The sequence below is a fragment of the Aythya ferina genome (genome assembly GCF_964211825.1).
Source record: "Aythya ferina genome assembly, chromosome: 1".
Classification (NCBI taxonomy): Eukaryota; Metazoa; Chordata; class Aves; order Anseriformes; family Anatidae; genus Aythya; species Aythya ferina.
Window position 1 is genome coordinate 157,144,479 of NC_140296.1, and position 20,630 is coordinate 157,165,108.

Consider the following 20,630-nt stretch of genomic DNA (forward strand, 5'->3'; position numbering starts at 1 on the left):
GCTGGGCAGTTTTGAGGCAGTTGTTAACAATGAAACTTTCTCCTTCTCCTACTTTTTGTACATCTCTGTATGTGTTTTTGTTTGTTTGTTTGTTTGTTTGTTTGTTTTCTCCTGTAGACAAAATCAAGGCAACCTTTGCTACCTAGTCACACCCGTTTGAGTAAAACTTGTTAATTGGGATAGGTCTGAATAGTTAAAGGTTTCACTGATGGACACATGGGTATTCTCATTGTGCTCTCAGACAGCCCATAATAGGTGGTATGTATCTTTTAAAGACAGAATAAGGTTATATGAATCAATGGGAGAAGGGATCAAGGTGGGAATCATTTGTCCTACACAAATATCTAAAAGGTTTCCAGATTAGAAAAGTTAAAGTAGATTTTCAGTTAGGGAACAGCTTCTAGAAAAGACTTTTTCTCTAAGAAGGGTAATGAGAGCTGTCCAGTCTGGGAGGTAACAGAAATGCCTTTTGGAAAGTGTAGGATAGGGCAAAAGTACAGTAACATCATTGCTTCAAATTAAATAAATAAATAAAATAGCTATTTAGTGATTTTGAATATAGGTTGCTGCACCTCTTCCTGAGGTGGCTGTTAGGAAGCATAACAAGCCTTCTGGGACCTTCCTTTTCTGTTAATTTAAAGCTGTTGGAGAACACTGCAAATAGGCTTGAGCTCTGGAGAGCTGGAATCAAACTCACTGTAATGAAAGTTCACTCGTGTGCCTTGTTGGAGCTTATTCCTGTGACTGTACTGACCCCTAGTGACTGCAGCTCTAGTTCTGTAATTTACAGTCTATTTATATATTTATTTATTTACATAAAGTATTGCTATACAAGGCACCGTTTATAAAAAAAAAAAAAAAAAAATATCTCCATTAGGGTGAAATTGTTAATATCATCCTTTTTAAGCAATCTTTAAAATTTCCAGGAAAAAAAATTGTTCTGTTTTTATTTTACAACCATCTTTTTTTTTTTTTCCTCATTTGTATGTCAACTTGAGATATACTATGATATATTTATATATAAACAGCTTATTCAAAACATCAGTGCTGCTAAGATCCTGGGAGGTGGTGTTTTTAATTTAGCTGTAAAAGTTTGTTCAGGAATGCAGGCTTTCAAGCTGGAAGCTCTGCAACTTTTAATAAAATACAGATGGTACCACTGTTAATCTGTTTACTATCTAATATGGTTCACCTACACTAGGTATCTGATGTGCTTTTAGACATACCATCTGGAAAAACATTAGCGTATTTTTACATGCATAAGGTGAAAACAACAGATCATTCCTTTCCCCTGGGCTTTTCAACTCAGCAGTGGATTGTGTATATGCATAAATGATACACCAAGTTCAACTATGCTTCAGAAGCCCTTTGCCTCTGATCTTTGACACATTATCTAAGCACTGATTTTCAAGTACTGTTAGTTTAAACCAGTGTGGGGGTTTTGTCGTGCAGTGAGTATGTGAAGACACAGAAATCCACTACTTAAGCCTCACAGCGTGAAGTACTGAATGCCCTCAGTTTCCTTTGAGCAAAGGCATTTGTGTGGCACAGCACAGGCACAAAGGCCACACTCTTAAGGGTAACAGCACAGAGTAGCACAGACCTGTGCCCACTCAGGTTTGCTGCACTGCGAATCACTCAACCCTTGATGTGCAAGAGACTGCTTGTTATGGAATGTGAGGTAGTTATTGGAGAGATGAAGGTGCTTTATTGATTTCAGGTGCAGAGATTGCTGCAAAATTTGCAACTTTACAGTTGAAAGATGAGTTCATGAAGGTATACTTTTATGCTTGTCAGTTCACTGTAGTCAAAGCTCAGTAAAAATTATTTTTATCTAATTAATTACAGTCCTGTTACAAGCAAGGTAAATAATATAAATAAAATTCCATACATTATTTACTTTTACTAGGTGCATTTATTGTATGTTTATGAATATACAAACACCATTTTTTAAACACAGTATAGTAACAATACCATACAATAAAGCACAGTCTCTCCTTCAGGTGGCTCACATTAGACTCACATTAGACATTTGTTCACCTTTTGGTCACTCATTTTTTATCTATCCAGTACAGGAAAACAGTGCTAAGACTTATTTCCTTTTTATATTAGCTCAGAACTATAATAAATACATAGATTAACAAAGCTCTTTGAGTTTAAATACAATTAAGGGAAAGAATCAAATGTAATATTTATATTTTCAGATGTCATAATGCCTTCTCAGATTTCACAATATATACTTAGAAAATACATACAGTAATGAACTTCAGCTTACTTCTAGTTCACTGTTAAGTTCAGAAATTTGGAGGCTAGAAGTTCACTTTGTTACTGTTTCTAATCCAAACCATGTCACCCATTTATTTATTTTTGTTTGTTTGTTTTGTGTTTTTTTTTTCTTCACACCATTCAGGGTTCAGAACATATTTGATCAAAGATGGATTCACCAGGAAAGTCTAAAACTGTAGCACCACCTACTCTGTCATTATCTGATGCTGGAACACTCAGCAACATTCAAATTTTATGCCCATCTGTTCTTTTTAGTAATTTTAAGTAAGTTTCTGGCAAACACACTGTTAGTAATTGTAATGAACTCTCAAACTTCCATTTCTTTGTACAGTACACTGATAAGTAAAACCAACAGGTTAACACCCAAGCAAGCAAAGAGTATCAGCTGTACTCTGAAACAAAATTACTAAGGCAGAGTGGGATCTTTGCACTGCTACTCTCAAACCAAATAAATTCCAAAATTTAAATACTGAAACCCTTTTTAATTAAATACTAAAAAACAGACCAAAATAATGTTTGGCCCTGCTCAATTTATGGCCCTGCCAAATTCAATCCTCTAAATTACAGAGATTGAACAATCAGTATATGTAAAATTTATGTTTATTTGAAAATGAGAATAAAAGTATTTTTCTAGATGTTAAAAAATAACTGGGTAGAACAACCCTCCAAATCAAGATTTTAAGCTGCCTCAGGCAGACAAGATACAAAATGTTGCTGCAAGGCATTGTGTGATACAAGTTGAGAATCCAATGTTTAATTAGAGGGAGGGAGACTTTTCAGTACACTTAATCATTGATTTTAAAAAGATGTTACCAATTTTTTTGTTTTGCTTTGTTTTTTAACATTTTCTACCTCTCAGCTAAAACAGATAATCTATTATTTTCGCAGCTAAGAAAGTAATGCCCAACTGCCTACACCGTTATAATCAATTTCTAAAATTAAAAGTAATAATATTTAAAGCATTACTCGCCTATTTTTTTGCAAGATATTCTCAGTAAAGTAGGACTGAGAAATATATGATGATATTTCTCATAGAATGATAGAATAATTTCATCTAGAAGGCACCCTGGAAAGCATCTGATACAATTTTAAACAGTCACAAAGAAGCAAAGTGCTTTTATGTTCATAGCCATGGGTGCCACTGAGGTAATTACTGGATCACAGAGCTCTAAAAAAAGGCTCTCCTCCAAAACTGAGTATGTTCTAAGAATGACCAAAGGGTAAGTAAATGCAAAAAAAATGAAAAAGGTTTGAGACAAAGATATACATTCATATTTATATATATAAATTATATATAAATTACAACATGTAAGTATGTTGTAATTTAGTGTTAGGTACAATAGTTGCACACATTGGCTACTGACCAGTATTTCATGAAAGACAGAATCCTTTGCCTTGCCCCTCTTTTTCTTAACTCTCTGGAGGGAATCTTTGAAACATGTTTCTTTCAGTTACATGGTCCACAATTACATAATTTTCAGTTTTCCAGAAAGCTATTTTTAACTTTTGAGTGCATTTGTTTCATCTTCCAAAGTTCCTTCTTCAGGCTCCATTTCCTGCTTACACCTGCCTTCTGGTGTGTCAGTTTTTCTATTTTTACACAGTGCTGTTTACTGTTTGATATATTGATCCAATCCTAGAATAAAGGTGATCAAAACCCATTCTCTCCAATTACAGGAAAGAAACTAAATCAGTCTGTCTCATAGAAGAAAAAAATAAATAAATATGGAAATGCAGAAAAGACTTAAAAACAAATCTGTGCTCTCTAGAGAAATAGTAGTACATTGTCACTGTTCACTTTAAAACCATTTATATAGTTTATTTTTTCAGGAAGCGATATTGTAGTCTTCTTGTCAGTCTTTCTCTCTGTCTTTATCCAGTCTTTTATACTTTTGTTTAAAATGTGTGGAAAAACATATTTCTGTTAATTCTTGTTTTGTTGCGAAGTTCATTTAGTTCATAACAGTTCTGCTGCCCTACTAAAATGTCAAAATATTAAGATCAAACTCAGAATGAGCCCTCAAACATCTAGCAAACAATTACATCGTCTACAAATCTGTCTTTCACACCAGAACAGACATTTTCTAGAATGCATTAATATTGCTGTTTACATTCAAAGTCTTCTGAAACTGCCAAGTGTAACTAATAATATTAATTCATATTAGTAATTTTTCATTAAAGTATCTGTCAAGCAAAATGGGGGAATACTCTGTTTAAGGAGTCCTCCCCCCCCCTACAGACATCTTTTGCTATCAGTCTTGAAGTGTACAGCCATAGCCTGTAATAAATCATTTGAACCGTCAAATTTTAACAACAGATAAACTTTGTGAATAGATTGAAAACCTGTATATGTGCACATATGGAACATACTTTTTAATTTGCATTTTTATCACTTTTGATAAAATGTTAAAGTGTACTTCCTGCAGATTATTTTTGAGATTTGCAATTTTATCATCTTTTGATGTCCAGTTGGGCAGTACTTGTTAATTTCCTTCTTTTAATTTAAATTTTTCTTGTAAGTTGAAGTATTGGTTTCATAGCTTTCTCCTTTCTACAAATCTTTCTCCTTTTATATTCATTTCCATTTCTTCTTGGCTCTGTGGTCAAAATAGATATACTGAATATTTTGTGCATAATCTGAGTAAAACTGTATGTTCTTTCAGAGATGTTTTAAGAATTAAACCTTCAACACTTACAGAAGCGATAGAAATAAAAATATTTCATATTAATATAATTAATTTATTTTCAATATGTTTCATTAAAGTATTTTCACTCCAAAACTTTTCCAAGCAGTTGTTTGAGAACCATGTGGTACTTGCACAAAGTGATCAGACTTCTTAGTAAGCCTAGTGATGGATTGCAGTAGGTGGTTTTAGGTGCTTTGCATCTATCTGGTGCCTCAACAGAATTTTGCATCTCAGACTGGAATCAAAATGGCATAGTGCTCCCCTGTGTGAACTCATCTGAATACCGATAACTGGGCCACTTAGAGGGCTCTGAAACACAGGGCCACAAAGTTGCGTATTTGTGACCCATCCACTTTGCACTAATCTGAGAGAATTCTTTGGTTTCCACAAACCAAAGAAGCTGCTTAGAAAAATAAAAATAACAATAAAAAATAAAAAAAAATAAAAACAAACAAAATGATCATCTTCTATAAAATAAAGTCATGGTAAAAGGATTCACCCAAGAAAGGGCACTGTTCAGCAGGATTTCAACTTATTTCTTCCTACTTTCAGGGATGCACTTTCACAGCAAGCTAGGTTAAGTTTGAAAGAACTGAGAGGATGCTCTGCTCTTCCACCTTTTGAACTATGCAACTGCAGAGTGAAATATCAGTGGAGGATAGATAAGGAGATAGGAGATAAGAAGGAAATGTCTTCCCTGAATGAAGCACAGACTGATGACTAATGGTTTGGCTACTCATCCATGGGAAAGGAGATAAAGGTTCTAATCTCTGCTTTCAAGACAGCTGCAAAATGCATTAATGGTTCTTCGGGTGTATTCTGAGGCTTTTGGTAGCTTGAGTCCTTTTATGAATTTGGACCTAGACTGATCATAGTTCAGCTATTGCAGATACTTCATGAGCAAACAAACAGAGAGACAAATAGATTGCACGTATCTAGAGTCTCTTCTGCTTTGTCCAGTGCTACAAGACAAAACCAACTTCATTTATCTCTTCACTTTAAAAGCAGGTACATATTTTGTATTCATATCAGTGATATTATAGAAAATTAGAAATCATAGGTTAGCTATATTGGCAAAATTGTATGTCTACAAACAAAACTCATTCAGACTACTCGGCATTGCTTAGAATCTTGCAATCTTTGGTTCAGCAAGTTTGAAGAGCAGTTATACGTTTTCTTGGCAAGGAGAGACATCACCTTTATTAAAACGACTCAATTATAAATATTTCTATAAAACAGGTACCTGAATGGTTGTTTTAAACTTAGAGAATGTCTTTGCATGTGGATTCCTTTTCCTCCAAGTTGGTGCATTACAAGATCCTGAAGTATATTTGTCTATAGAAGAAATATATAAATTGTTCCTAAATTTCAGCTGTAATTTCAGGAGAGACTATCTTAGTCTGATATGTGATTTAAAAGAAACATTTGCTGAAATATCAATTGATGGATCATGTCAATCACCCCTAAAATGCAAGGTATTATTAAATATAGACTTTATGCCTAGTACATTAAAAAACACTTATAATCTTTTAGAATTTCTATGAGGCTCACAAGGTCTTCCAAGGTTATTCTTCCAAGGACATCCTTGAGGTAATCAGAATGAATGTCCAGTGTTGAAAATCTTCCTAATGGGACCAATTGCTTTTAGTTTAAAACAAAACAGAACAAAATAATCCAACATACTCTTTTATCTCTGCTTGTGAAAGCATTAGATGCAAGGCAATACTACATTCTTGTGCAAGACGGTTGGTTTTGCATCAAGGTATGTTGCCTAATGAATAATCATTTTGTATAAAATTTGGCTGAAATGAGTATTATCAATATTCTTATTTTCTCTTAGCTCCAGATTAAATCCAGTAATTCCAGTGAATAATTACATAATAATTCTAAGCTTTTCAGTTTATATGCAACATCTAAGTATCACAGTTTTCAGTTTGGGTCTAAAATCTTTCATATGTGTCAAGCATAATTTTTGTTTTGGATCATTTCAGACCAAATGGCTCAGGTGCTCTTGAAAATAAAAGTATCAAAAATGGTACATTTTGACATATGACAAAAATTCTGGTCATATTTTCTTTGAAATACTTTATCTTTTTTTTAGCCTGGAAATTTTATAAGAAGTATCCTTTGCATTAAGAACATTCTTTCTGTTATTTCTATATAACCTGTCAAGATTTAATCAAAACAAATATTAAAAGAAAATAAATAAATAAATAAATAAATATTCATCCTGCAGACTAAACACTGATGTCAGATTTCATTTCATTTAACTTTATTCATCTAAAACCAATACTTTGTCTAAAGGAGGTTCCTTTTATTGGAAATGAAGATAGGGAGGTACATCAAGACCTCATTCCAGTTTAAGACAGATGAATAAAACTGGCAAGATGAATCACTTTCCTATCTTATGATTATTTAAATTATTTACCACTTAATTTGCTGCTGAAGTGACAGATAAAAAAAAACAGTTATCCAAATAAACCATGGAGACTGGAAATAGAAAGACAAATAAAACGCAAACTAAGACACCATATTGTGTAAAGCTGTATTAGCAAGTTCAGAATAAAGTGAAAGATGCAAAATTATGGTTATATCTGAAACAGATTGCCAAAACGTAAGATATAAAACTCAGAATCCCACTGTAAGCTTCTTGTTAAATTACGACATATTGTATACTACGAAGAAGATAGTAGAGTATGTCAAAGATGGCAAAACAATGAAGAAAAATATCATCCTGAAAGAATGGCAGAAATAATTAATTTGATCCTCTCTCCAGTATAAATAACGTGAGAACATAATATATTATGAAGAGTGTTTATCACCAAAGTTTGGAATATATTTAAATTGATAATAGAAGTTTGAGTAAAGCCCTTGTTTATGCAAGAAGAAAAATAATTGTAAATAATGAAAATAATCATAAATCATAGGCAAAACCACAGTGGAATACTAGTTGTGGAAAAAAAAATACACAAAGAAAGATCATTCCTTCATCCGCTGATGGTAGCAAAAAGTTGAACAATAAGTATTTCTTGAAAGGAAACTGAAATTCTACTACAAAACTACTTCTACTACTTTTGCTTTCAATGCTTCCAGTAGTATGAGAAGTTAAAGGGGACTATTACAAGGTTTATTTATTTCAAAAGAATAAATCACATAAAAGGAGCTGTGAAAAGTGGGAATCAGTATATTTGAGCACATCAGCACATCAATGGATTCATCCCTCTTTGTTAGGCAGGGAAATTAATCCTTTCTGTGAAGGTGACTGAATTACTTTTCATTAATATTCTGATTAATTTTAAATGTTTATAAAGCATAAAAGTATTTACATTTCTGTTTATGGATACTACTGCAATCAAATTATGAAAATTATGCTGGATTAAATTTACTCTTGCCCATATTTAAGAATACCTAAACAGATATTTAGCAACATTTTAAGAATTCTGTGTAAGCAGGAACTCACCCATAGATCCATTAAACTTTGGTTCTTGGACATCTGTAACATTACGGTAGAACACATATGCTGATCTTCGGGGTTCTGAAGAATTGAAGTAAGTGTTTCTTCCAGCTTGTCTCACAGAAATAATAGAAGAAGCAGTTTCATCATCCTTTCTTTTATCACTTTGTTGGTAACTTGGTTTAACTTTTGGGTTTGAAGTGTGATTTTCTAAAAGTGGAAGAACAAATTTAAAAAGAAATGTTGTGGCATTATTCAAAATTTGACATATTAGAGAAGACTGGAACCTGGAAGACAAGATTAAAAAAAAAAAAAAGTTCCTTAAAAAAGTCCAACCAAAATACAAATTGTCCATATCTAACACTAGGAACAGAGCTAGGCACTATTAAATCATCTAATAGTTTAGTAAATAAAAATGAAAAAAACAACCATTTTCTAAAATACCTTTGCCTGTTACTGTATTAGATAAGTTTCTTGGTTCCTCAGAAATCCATTTTTTTTTCTTTACTCCCTTAAAATGATGCTTCTTTACCAATTCAGAGCGGCTTGTTGCTAAGGAGTTAAAATAGCACAGATTTACTTTTTCAAAAAGCACACAACATTTTCTTATCAAGAAATGCTACAGTGTTCTGAAAAACTCATCTCCCACTTCATACACAGGTCTCCTTGGGTGAGGAATGTTCTTTCTCACCTTAATTATTTTTAAAGTATCATCCCACAAAAGGAAAGCAAAAACTGCTACATTTCCTCTAGCAGATTCCAGGGTCTCAAAATCTTGTCAGAAAACTCAAAATTTGGCTAAAAACACAGTACTTTGAACTAGTACAATTACTTTAATTGGTTCTGGCTCAGAACGTTTCCCATTAAGAATGAGAAAATCTTCATTAGTACTGTAAAAGAAATCTCATCTAAAAATCAGAAAATATGTAATAATTAAATACCTTTTACACTTGAATACTTTGATGCAATTGGTGCTTTTTCTAAAGGTAGTGCCTCGTTTCTTTTCCCTTCAACAAATATGTTTCTCTGTGCCACAAAACAATCACCTCCTACAGAAAATGAGTATCAAAAAATCATCTACATCAAAGAAAAACAATTAAAAATCAAATGTGGACAACACACATGATTTGCTATTTTTAGAATTACATTTTCACTGAAATGAATTTAGAAATAAAAAACAAAATGTGAAGAAAAGAAAAAAAGAAAAAAAAAGAAACCAAACATGATTCATTAAGGCCCAGAAAAGACAAATAAAGAAGATAAACATCTAACATTTAAAAACTTTAAATCAACATGGGTATGAGCAGAGATTTAATTATAGGATTGCTTCTCAGTGGTAACTTTTTACTAATGACAGTGAAGAACACCTAAAAGAGAAACACATACTGTACATAAAAGTTGTAGTAAAAGAATTAATATTTAAGATACATTAGTACTGTTCCATACAGTTCTAGAGCTAGAATATGCATACCAGTTTGCTCAAAGCTAGACCAAGCATCCCTAGCATGGTACTGCATTATTTTGCATTGACAAACTAAGGGAAGAAAAAAAAAGAATAATACAGTAATTATTATTTTTAATACTAATAAGTATTGAAGAAGAAAATGAGTAAGTACTGTTAAGTAAACGCAAATTCAAGGATAATAGGGCATTCTTTAACCTTAATTACATGATTCTGTACTAAACTCAACATGGCAAGACACTACATCACAAGTTCAATTCTGTTCAGAGAAATCAGCTCCCATCAGAAAAGATGCAGGATTGAAGCTTTAGTATTTCACTGTACAATAACTGAAAAATACAAAGCCTATTCATCTTAACTAAGGATAGTTTCACATAACAGGTTTTTAAAGCATACTAACTTGTCATTCCTACACATTTTTTATAACTTCAGAGAGACATTTATTTTCCAAAATTAAGCAGGAAAGTCAGTTTGTTTGTTTTTTTTTTTTTTTTTTTTTTTTTTTACTAGGAACTTAAAGCAAGTGGAATCGTAAATGATACTTTTAATTGTTATAATTAATGGTGCGTTATGATAAGAAGTGCATATAACAGACAAAAAACTCTGTATTTGACTTATTCTTTTCTATTTAAATAGTGAAGTTTCATATACACATATTCATTTATGATAAATGTATTTACCACACGATGTCCAGCAATGAGAAGACAATCTTAAAGTATATTACCTCCATTTTCAAAGGATCTATGATCTGTTCTGTTAATACCCTCTACTGACACTCTCCTTCCTGAAGTCTCCCCCTCTCTTTTTATATTATTAAGTTTTGTAGGATTTGTATTACCATCACCTGGAAAGGCAACAGAAAGGATATTTTAGCTGCTTTTGTGTAAGCACATTAAATCAAACTGTCATTTTTTTCCTCCCACCTTTGTGAGTTAGTAATTAGCTCAGAGCAATTTTCTTTAACCTCTTGTTTTATATTGTTATTTCTCTTTTATTAGTAATTTGGGTAGTGTGTAATGTAACTCAAACACTGATGTACAACTTTTAAGTTTTTTAGGGAAGTGACACAATACTCAGGTTACAGAAGACTACAACTGCAAGGTAAAGAACCAGCTACAAATTATCTAGTTCTTTAGCTTCTCACTTTTCATGAATGATACTTACGAATCCTATCCTATCCTGTGGATATGTGGTATTTTTAAGATACATGCCATCATAATATCTAAAACCTCAGAAACTCAGTTGAAGAAATGCTTTGGGAAAATGCATCTATCTGATTTTTTCTGAATGTATGTAATTATAAATATAAATATTAAAAGTTATAAGTAATCATATATTTGTCACTGAATTCTTTGTGTACAGTCTAAATATATTTAAATACTTGCCAGAAAAAGTTTATCAAAACTATTCAAATAATGAACATTTTAAAGGTAGAAATAACAAGGAAATATTTTTGCCCAATTCTGTCAAACAATTTAGGTTGGCAAAAATCATCAGTCAAAACAGCATGACTTCAAATGCAGTATAACTCAAAATGGAGAATATTTTTCCACTCTATTTTTTCACTGGCACATCTTACAAATATTTATTTTACATAAAGCAGTATTATCAAGATTTAATCCCTAAAATTTATACTACCATAAAAATAAACATTTTTTAAATTAAAAGTAGCAGGTCATTTTTCTGCCCAGCAATTTTTAATAGCTGACCTACTAAATACTCTAGTGTCTTACTAATAACATAATTCTCTCTCCTAAAATGGAACATTCTATTACTTATTCAATAAAGCCAAAACTAATACATATTTTTTTCAGTCACACCACTTGCTCATGAATGAAAGAGAAGAATAACAAAGGAAATAAAGATTTATTAATTCATATTTCTTTGACCATATTTATGTTAGAAAATGTGAAACATTCAAAACAAAATGTAGCTATTTTGTAACTATCTTTCATAAGAGTTTAAAGTTTTTTGTTATATTTTTCATTGAAATTGAGTTAGATGAAAATTTGGTGTATAGCCAAATTGTCATCTTGACATCCAATATAGCCAGCAGAAAGAGCAGAGCACCTCTGAAAAAGTGATTCATTTAATCTTTGGCAGACCTTATCAGGAATAAACAGCCCATTAAGAGTGCCTATCTTAGTCCATTTAGAACAGACAGCCTGTATGAGAAATATAAACTAAACTTGGGATGTTTAAAATTAGACCACATAAATCTTGATCTTAAAGAAAAATATGAAAGGCCTATGTTGTGTACCTCTTATATGCAGGTTTAATGTTAGCCAGTTTCTATCTTTTCCACCTACAATCAATACTGGCAGTTGCCATGCAAGTGACTAAACATATACATGGGGAAAAAATAACGATGTATTTTTATGCTCTTTTTATGTGCTGTATTTTATTTTCACTAAATTAAGAAGGGGGGGAAGAGGTGCAAACTGCAAAATTTCATCCCTGGAATAGTAATACAAAAAGCAGTACAGCAATACAAAAATACTTGCCTTTCTGCAAATCCTGCTTGATAGCTTCCAAAGGTAATAACTCATTTTCTAGAGACGAAGATACGATTTTTGTTGATTGGTGTTCATGAGGGTAATGAATCCTATAATACTCTCCTAAACACAATCCAAAATGGGAAAAAATACTTTTATTATATTGGCAGCATTGCTGTTTATGAAAGAGTCGCTAATTTCATATTTACCAGATTTATAGCACATTTCCTTTATTGCTCTTTCCTCTTCAAGGTCTGAAGCAGTCTTAGCCAACAAATTAAAATCATCTGTAGGAAATATTTTTTAAAAGATTACTAGATATCTATACAAAGACCTTCAATGTTTCTTAATGATCAAACACCATAATGAATTTCATTTTGGTCATGACTTTTTTTCTGACTGCAACCTCTGCTCTGGGTAATACAATGACTCTTGAATGTTAGGTATTTCCAAGTGCAATGGAATTGCAACAACACCTATTAAAAAGCTAATGCCTGTTGATTTAAAATGACTTAAAACCATTTTCAGTACTCACTCACAAAATGACCATTTATTTACATTCACAAGGAAATCTGATTAAACCTATCACCAAGAACTTCTTGTCACTAAGCCTCTGCTCAAAGTTACTATCCTGTAATGTCTGCTGGCAGAGCTAGTGAAGTGAGCATTCCTTATCTGTCTCAGTTAAGGTTAGTAAGGCTAGCAAAGACCCACTTTTGATACTGTCTTGTTTTGATACTGAATATTAATTTATTTTATTCAGACCGAAAGAGAGTTAGGAAGCACTAACAATAAGCAGCCCTTCCAACCTGAAAGGCAGTGGGAAAGTGAAAAGCAGCTTGGGGCTCCCTAACTACTAGCAAAGTGGTTTGCAGAATGCCCAGGAGAGTGTTTTCTCATTTTCACTCTCTGGGGACGCACAATTCATTCACTTCTTATGAATCTCTAATCTCTAAGTGAGATATATCCAAATGTTTAATTACAGTTTTTGTGTTGTTTGTTTTGTTTTAGTATATTTGTATACGTATTCAGTTTTGCATGGACTTCTTTTATTAGATTTAAGAATAACTTTTAGTAATAAAATGTGACTGCCTAAAGAGGGTTTAATAAATTAGTTGAACAGCTTATAAATTAGTTGAACAAATTATTTAAATTGAAAACAAACAATATTTTGCACAGAAGCCTATGGCTTCACCTTCATTGATTAGCGTGCACAACCCCAACCTCTTTTCGAAAACCTGTTTCCATTAAAAGATGTGCTTCCTAAACTTGCAATTTTGATAGCATTTTACCCATAACATTAGACAGTGCCAAAGAACAGAAAGTATTTGCAGCTGTATAGAACAGAAACATTTTTGTTTGGCACAAAAAAAAAATGGTTCCTGCAGTGCTACTGTAAATCCCTTGTTAAACATTCCCCAGTAGTAACTGTTACAGAGACGGGTAAGGCAAAGGCACACGGTAAGTCCTCAGTCAACATATAGTATTAGCTATTGAAAATCTTGATCAGAAGGGGAAGACATTAAAAATGTCTTTTTAAATGCAAGTGTCAATAGCTCGGATCATCCCTGAACTGAGAACTTTGAATAATATTTGATGGTCATCTGAATATTTTAAACTCTATTTGATGAAAAAGGGAATGTAAATTATATCAATATCGAAATATAAAGCCAGACATTTTACAGAAGTTAGAAAATGGTGGCTTATTCATGTATCTGGTGACTACCAACTGGGAATACTTCAGGAATTATACAGAAACAATTTCAAAATTTTGTCAATAACTTTTTCCTAAAAATGTAATGGTTATTAGAATAAATCATTTATGAACTATATTTTAAGAGCTGAAAAACATCCACTGTACTTCCTTGTAAAACAAACAAACAAAAAAAAAACAACAAAACTTGTTTACTGTTCTCTTTGTCTTCAACATCCTCTTCATCTTCCTCTTCGTCCTCTTGGTGGTTGATGTTAATAATTAGTGGAGGGTGAATTGGTCTTAAAATATTCTCCTGATTTCTGAATGATTCTTGACCACAGGCTGGATTCAGAATCCCTTCTTGGACCTCCTCCTGCAATGCAACATCTGCAAAAAATAACATTTTTTTTTTTTTAAGAGGGAACTAGGTTTGGACCAACAGGTAAACTTTTGAAATCACTACATTTAAAGAATCAGCAAAAAGATCAATTGTGCAGAGGCTGGCAAAAGAGCCTCTTCCAACCACAGAAAGTACAAAAATTAATGTGCGCTAGCTCCTTTGAATGGAAAGATAAAGCACAGCTGAATATAGTCTTTTGACAACCGAAACACTTTGATCATCCTACACTGTTCAAAAAAGGTTGCATATCTCTTCCTACTAGTGGATAGATCAATCTGAGTAATTTTCTTTCTTTCCTTCAATCCCTTTGTTCATAACATAGGGAAACATGTGATTAGTAATACCTTGGCTGAAGTGAGTCTAGGATCCCACCTGTGGAATGAGTCTAGGATCCCACCTGTGGAATTGTATTAAATCTGCTGAAGGCAGGCCTGTATTGGTCTTCATGGCATCAATTTTGAAGAATGCAGCAGTGCTAAGCACTAGATTACCCATTTTTATCTTGTAGACTTCTTTTTTTTCCATCAGAATTTTCTAAATCACAACTCTCTTGTACAAATGTATAAGATTATACAAATGTACATAACATTTGTATAAATGCTATGTACAAACACTATGTACAAATCACAGATTTTGTGAAAGTATATTAAGTTAATAAAAATAGTTTACAGTAAATTAAAAGAAAATCATAAAAACTATGATTTTTCTTATAAACCTATGTCCACCCACAAAGTTTTGCAGCGAAATTATTTCAGTACTAGAACAGCAGTTTCTGAGAACCAGGAAACGCAACTGATTGAAAATAAAAATGATGAAAAATAGAAATAACACGAAGCATGGGCATCTTTTTTTTATTCCAGTTGTTGTTAGCCTTGTGCATTTTGTGCTTGCAAAAGAGCAGCATATGTATATTTTAAATCAATTAAAAACACTATTGCAGATCAGATTTATTGCATGTATCACATGCAAGAGCAAGTAAGATACAACCCTTTAACTTGGTGGAGATTTTTTCAGTCCCAAAGTGTATTATTATCTTTGGATACTGTAAGCCAAAACAAACTTAGTTTAACAAGAACATTAAGTCTTGATATAAATAAATGCAATTTTAGCATTAGCAATGTTATTGTGGAACACACAGACTTTGAAGTTACATATATTCCTGTAAAAAGAAGGGTCCATCTTCTAGTTCTGATTTTTGGGCAACCCTTACAGAGGGTGCCCTTGTCAATAGTGCCTACTCAGCACGGTCTCTGGCTTACACCATATACAAAAGCATGCCTAAGTTTCTAAGTGCTAGTTGGCAGAGGCTGATGTTGTGGATGTACGAACTGTACAGTATGGATGCTCATAGAAACATCACTTGCCTTGGTCCTGTGTGATTAGTTAAGCTCTACATTACAAGATACAACAGCCTATCCTTTCCTGAAAGAATTTCAGAAACACAAGGTGCTTGTTTCTTAATAGAGGTCATTATAGACATTTCTTATGATGTCTGTCTACAGCTTTGAAGATAAGGCCAGTGAACAACTGTATTTCAGTTCACTCGTTCACTTGGCTATGACAAGTCTGCCAACTTCTCACTCCTGCTTCTGCCTGATTTTTGACATTTGTCTTGGTTCCCTGCTCTGGTCTCTTAACCTAGTCCAGCTGTCTACCAGGACTGCTGGTAGATAAGAGCTCCACTTAGAAAGAACTGAGGAGGGAAGGGGGGGAAGCAAAGGAAAACAACAACAAAAAAAGGCTGTAACGGTGTGTTTTTTTGTTTGTTTTGTTTTTAATAATCTGATTTTCAGAAGTTAAAAGAGACAGTATACTGCCTTACAAAATATTACTGTACTTAAATAACATGCATCCAATGCCAAGCCTGAAAAATCTATTTGAAATACTGGATGGTAAATGCATTTACACACACAGCACTGGAATCTTATGTTGCCTACCAATGGGGTAGGCATTCTTATAACATGTTGTACTTTGTCAACAGATGATGCTACTAATGGCCCTAAGCACATTATGCTAATAGTGATCCTAACCACCTCTCCCCTCCAACACAGACACTACTTGTCTTATTACCTTCCTACAGACCATTTTCATTACTCTATATTATCTAGTAAATACCTAAGTACAGAAGAATGTGAAAAAAAAAAAAAAAACAAACCAAATTTCTGAAGGTGTTAATTGTTGTGAATATTTTAATTGTGTCTCTGAGCACTGATCTGACCATGGGAGCAGGCTGTCCTCCTGCACCCCATGATCTCCAGATCTCCATGCTGCAGCCTGTGGAGAAGCCACCGGTGGAGCAGGTGGATGTGGCCTGGAGGAGGCTGCGGCCCATGGAGAACCCCACAGGAGCAGGCCCCAGGCCAGAGCTGCAGCCCATGGAGAGAAGCCCACGCAGGAGCAGGGGCCTGGGGGGACTCGTGCTGGAGCAGTTTACTGCTGACGGGTGGACCCTGTGGTACGAAGCCATGTGGGAGCAGTGCTTGAGGAGCTGCTGCCTGTGTGCAGCCCCCGCAGGCTCAATTTGGGAAGGACGACATCCTGTGGGAGGGACCCCACGGGCAGCAGGGGCAGAGAGTGACCGTGAAGAAGCATCAGAGATGAAGCATTAGGGACTGACCACAGCCCCTGTTCCCTGTTCCCCTGCAGGTCTTTTGTTTCTTACTGTACTAGTCTGTTAATAGTTCACAATAAATTATATTAATCTCCCTATGCTGAGTCTGTTTTGCCTGTGACGGTAAATGGTGAGTTAATGTAAAATTTTTACTCAATGGATCTTAGCAACCTAAACTGCCATTTATTAATTCATCTTGCATGTTATTACAAAGATTTGTAACATGACACTTAAATAAATTAATAGATCAACCCATTCAAATACCAATACAATTCCTTTATTTGCCTTGAACTTGTCTTGGATTAGGTCATACCTGATTTATTTGCAGGAGTACATTTCTTGATCTTAATACATATTACATAAGCAGTGGAAGTTTAAGGATGCTTTTGTATATTTACTTTAACAAACAAATTGTTGAGAAAATATTTTTACTCACTGTTACTAGGTGGCAGAAAAAGTCCATTTATATTACGGGGTTTGCTGTGATGGAAGACACAACTGATCCTCACACAGCCTAATGGCTGTGTTTCCCAGAAACATGAGATGTTGCTGTACTTCTGCTGCAGGACAGAGTAGTTTTCAGATATTGTAAATATAACAATAAAAAGAGACTACATTGACTAATACCTGGTGTACTGCAGTGAATAGATAAATAACACTTTTGAAGACCATATTCTGGTATGTTAGAACATTTAAAATTGTCTACAGTTAAGTCAAGGAGTTTTAATGAGGTAGAACTGTTACCAGACAAGAATCAGAGTAAAGCTGTTTATGTGCACTGTACTGCAGACTTTTTATGAGATGCTGGGAAGAGAAAATCTATTATTTTTAATATACAACATTTTTATTTAATTTATACACATAAATTTTGAGTTTCCTTTTCTACTTAATGGGATAATCAGACCTATCTCAAATGAAATCTGCTGCACAAGTGCAATACTGTACTCTCTTAATATTAAAAGATACAGGCCCATGGGAAAATAAAACAAAACCCACAAAGATGCCTAACAAAAAATGAAAAAGTAAAAATTTGGGAACTTGTAATCCTTGTACAGACTTGTCAGACTTGGATTACAAAACAAGAGAAAAAAAAAGTCTTTTTTTTTTCATTTCACATTCAAAACATCACTTTGGAAGGAGAAAGTCACTTTTGATTTCAGACTAAAAAAATGTGCTTGAAGGAACTTGCTCTTTTGTACCTTATTTCCATATGTCTAAATCTGCAAAACAGATGTGAACATTCCCCTTGCCTTCATAATGAGCACACAGTATCACAGCTGAGAGGTTTTTCACAGTGACAGAATCTGCACTTGAAATCCTAATGAGGAGAATGACTTTGAGGCTAAGACATATTAGATTCCCGTGTATTAGTTCCTTCCTTAAATGTCAGTCTCCTCTTATATAAACTATTTTTAATTAATGAGGGAGGCAATATGGCAGCCAAGAATAAACATATTATGGTGACAAATGCTTACAAGTTTACAAAAATATTCAGGATATGATGTTCTGAGACTACTGTCATTTCACTGCTCATACCATCTCCCAGCTGTTGACATATGACAAATGACAAACATTTGTCATATGACAAACAAAAGCCTAATGAAAAAAAAAAAGTATCGACAGCTTTAAAAAAAAAATTGCTGCTTTACTCCTACATACGATCACACTTCAGTTCTCCCTATATTAATATTCTTCCAGTTTAAAAGTCTGCATGATATTGCACGATTAGTACTCTTCCGATGCAAATCCCTTTCATTAGTCAAACAAAATTATTTTTCTCTATGTCTTCAATACTAACAGTTTTTAGATTCTAGCACCACCTATGATTATACAATTCACTTATCCCTATAACCTGAGGTATCTTCCACAAGCATGTGATAAGGAAACTCCTAATTCCAAAAAGGCACACACTGATGACCATTACCCTGAATATGGGAAACTCAGGTTCATATCTGGGATATGGACTACAAGCCAGCTGGGATATGTAAATGCCAGTCTACCAGCTACTTTTTACTGAGTTTCTGTCTAATTTTTAAAGGAAAAAAAAAATTGCACTTGAAAATTGTTACCATTTGGAATAGAAACATTTCTTTGAAGAACCCCATTTTGAATGGCTTCATTGCATGTAACAGGATGTAAAGAAATTCACATTGTCGCTACAAGCAGAAAATATACTTGGTCTGTTTACTCAGAATTAATATAATTTTGATTCAATAAAGAAAGATGACTGATCAGTGATTTTTATATGGAGTTCTAACTTATGTGGTCCCTAAGTATCTGAGCCCAATTCACATTGGGTACTTAGGACAATTAGCTCTTCTCATTCTGAAAATTAGACATTTGATTTAAATATGCTGCCATGATCAAGGCATATCAACTTCTAAATTTAGATAATAAACCTCCCTCTAAATATGTACATATATCAAGAAATTCAGGGATGCTGACTACTCTAAAATCTACAGCATTTACCTGTGCGTAGGGAGAATAAAAATAGAAATAGCTGTCATTCCCAACTTCAGACATTTTCACCTCTTATGCTTCTACTCCACTCTCTTTATGCAGGCAGAGCATACATGAAAACATAAAAGCTATCAACGCATAGGCAAATCTTAATTTTATCTTGAAAATTGTAGTTTTCTTTTAAAAAAGGGGGCTTCGGAACTTCAATTCTGCTTCTTTTTTGAAACAAAACTCCAGCTGACAGCGTAGCTAAAACTAAGTACACTTGAGCTACAGAGGTGGTACCTTCTCCAGGTTTGCTATCTGTTGAAGATGGTTGCTAGCCAGGACAGAATGTTACACATCCACGGTCACCCATTGTTCCTCCAGATCTTGTGACATCATCATGATGACATCATGTGACCTTTTGGGCTTGAACATCTTCCTTAGATCCATTGCTTCAGAATAAAGTATGGAAAATTGGACCATTTCCAAGAGTTTCTTGTATTTGTCCTTCAAAGTTTCTTCTTTCAAAGATTTCCACACAAAATGGAACAAACCCATTTTGCACAGTTTAAATGATACCCAACTTCTAACTACAGAAGCTGTGATCTTCAAAATAAAACTTTGATATAACGAATACAACATTTATCCTTTGAGTAATTTTTAATCCAAATTCTTGCACTCAATGGTTTTCTTACCGTATCCTTGTTTGGACTGAGACGGTGCTTCCTGTGAGTACACTGTTAGGTGTTAACTGCTTATCTTGTTGCCGCTAATTGCTTTTTCTTGCTCCCATGATGTCCACCACCAGATACACTTTTGTTACTAATTAACACCTCTCTCACTATTCACGTTCAGGTCCTGGGCTGCCTCTGAAAAAATAATAATACATTTAGCGATGAAAATAAAGTGTTAATCCTAGAAAATGGTAAGGAATGCATTTATTCCGACTACATGGGATCAAACTCACAACGCTGAGTGGCATCTCTGATTTCAAGATGAACATTGTGGAGCACTGCTAGATCAAAAAGTGACACTTTAGAAGTAAAATATAAAAGGAAGAGCAAAAGGAAAAGGAAATCAACCTCAAAGGCAAA

The 20,630-nt window shown here is 33.7% G+C and overlaps 1 protein-coding gene across 2 annotated transcripts; it reads right to left on the reverse strand.

Moving 5' to 3' along the window:
• Positions 1–2,356: 2,356 nt before the first annotated feature.
• On the reverse strand, positions 2,357–20,225 carry LOC311429957 (uncharacterized protein C12orf50 homolog). Of its 2 annotated transcripts, XM_084506248.1 has the most exons (12): positions 19,561–20,225; positions 17,528–17,648; positions 14,294–14,467; positions 12,594–12,671; positions 12,394–12,507; positions 10,614–10,733; positions 9,899–9,961; positions 9,369–9,476; positions 8,872–8,979; positions 8,434–8,637; positions 6,217–6,308; positions 2,357–4,883 (listed from the first exon to the last, which is right to left on the reverse strand). In XM_084506248.1, exons 1-12 carry the CDS (start codon positions 19,612–19,614, stop codon positions 4,821–4,823), a joined length of 1,299 nt encoding a protein of 432 aa, XP_084362374.1. In that variant the 5' UTR covers positions 19,615–20,225; the 3' UTR covers positions 2,357–4,820. The 2 variants fall into 2 exon arrangements, with proteins under 2 accessions (XP_084362374.1, XP_084362375.1); XM_084506249.1 differs by lacking the exons at positions 9,899–9,961; positions 10,614–10,733.
• Positions 20,226–20,630: the final 405 nt, after the last annotated feature.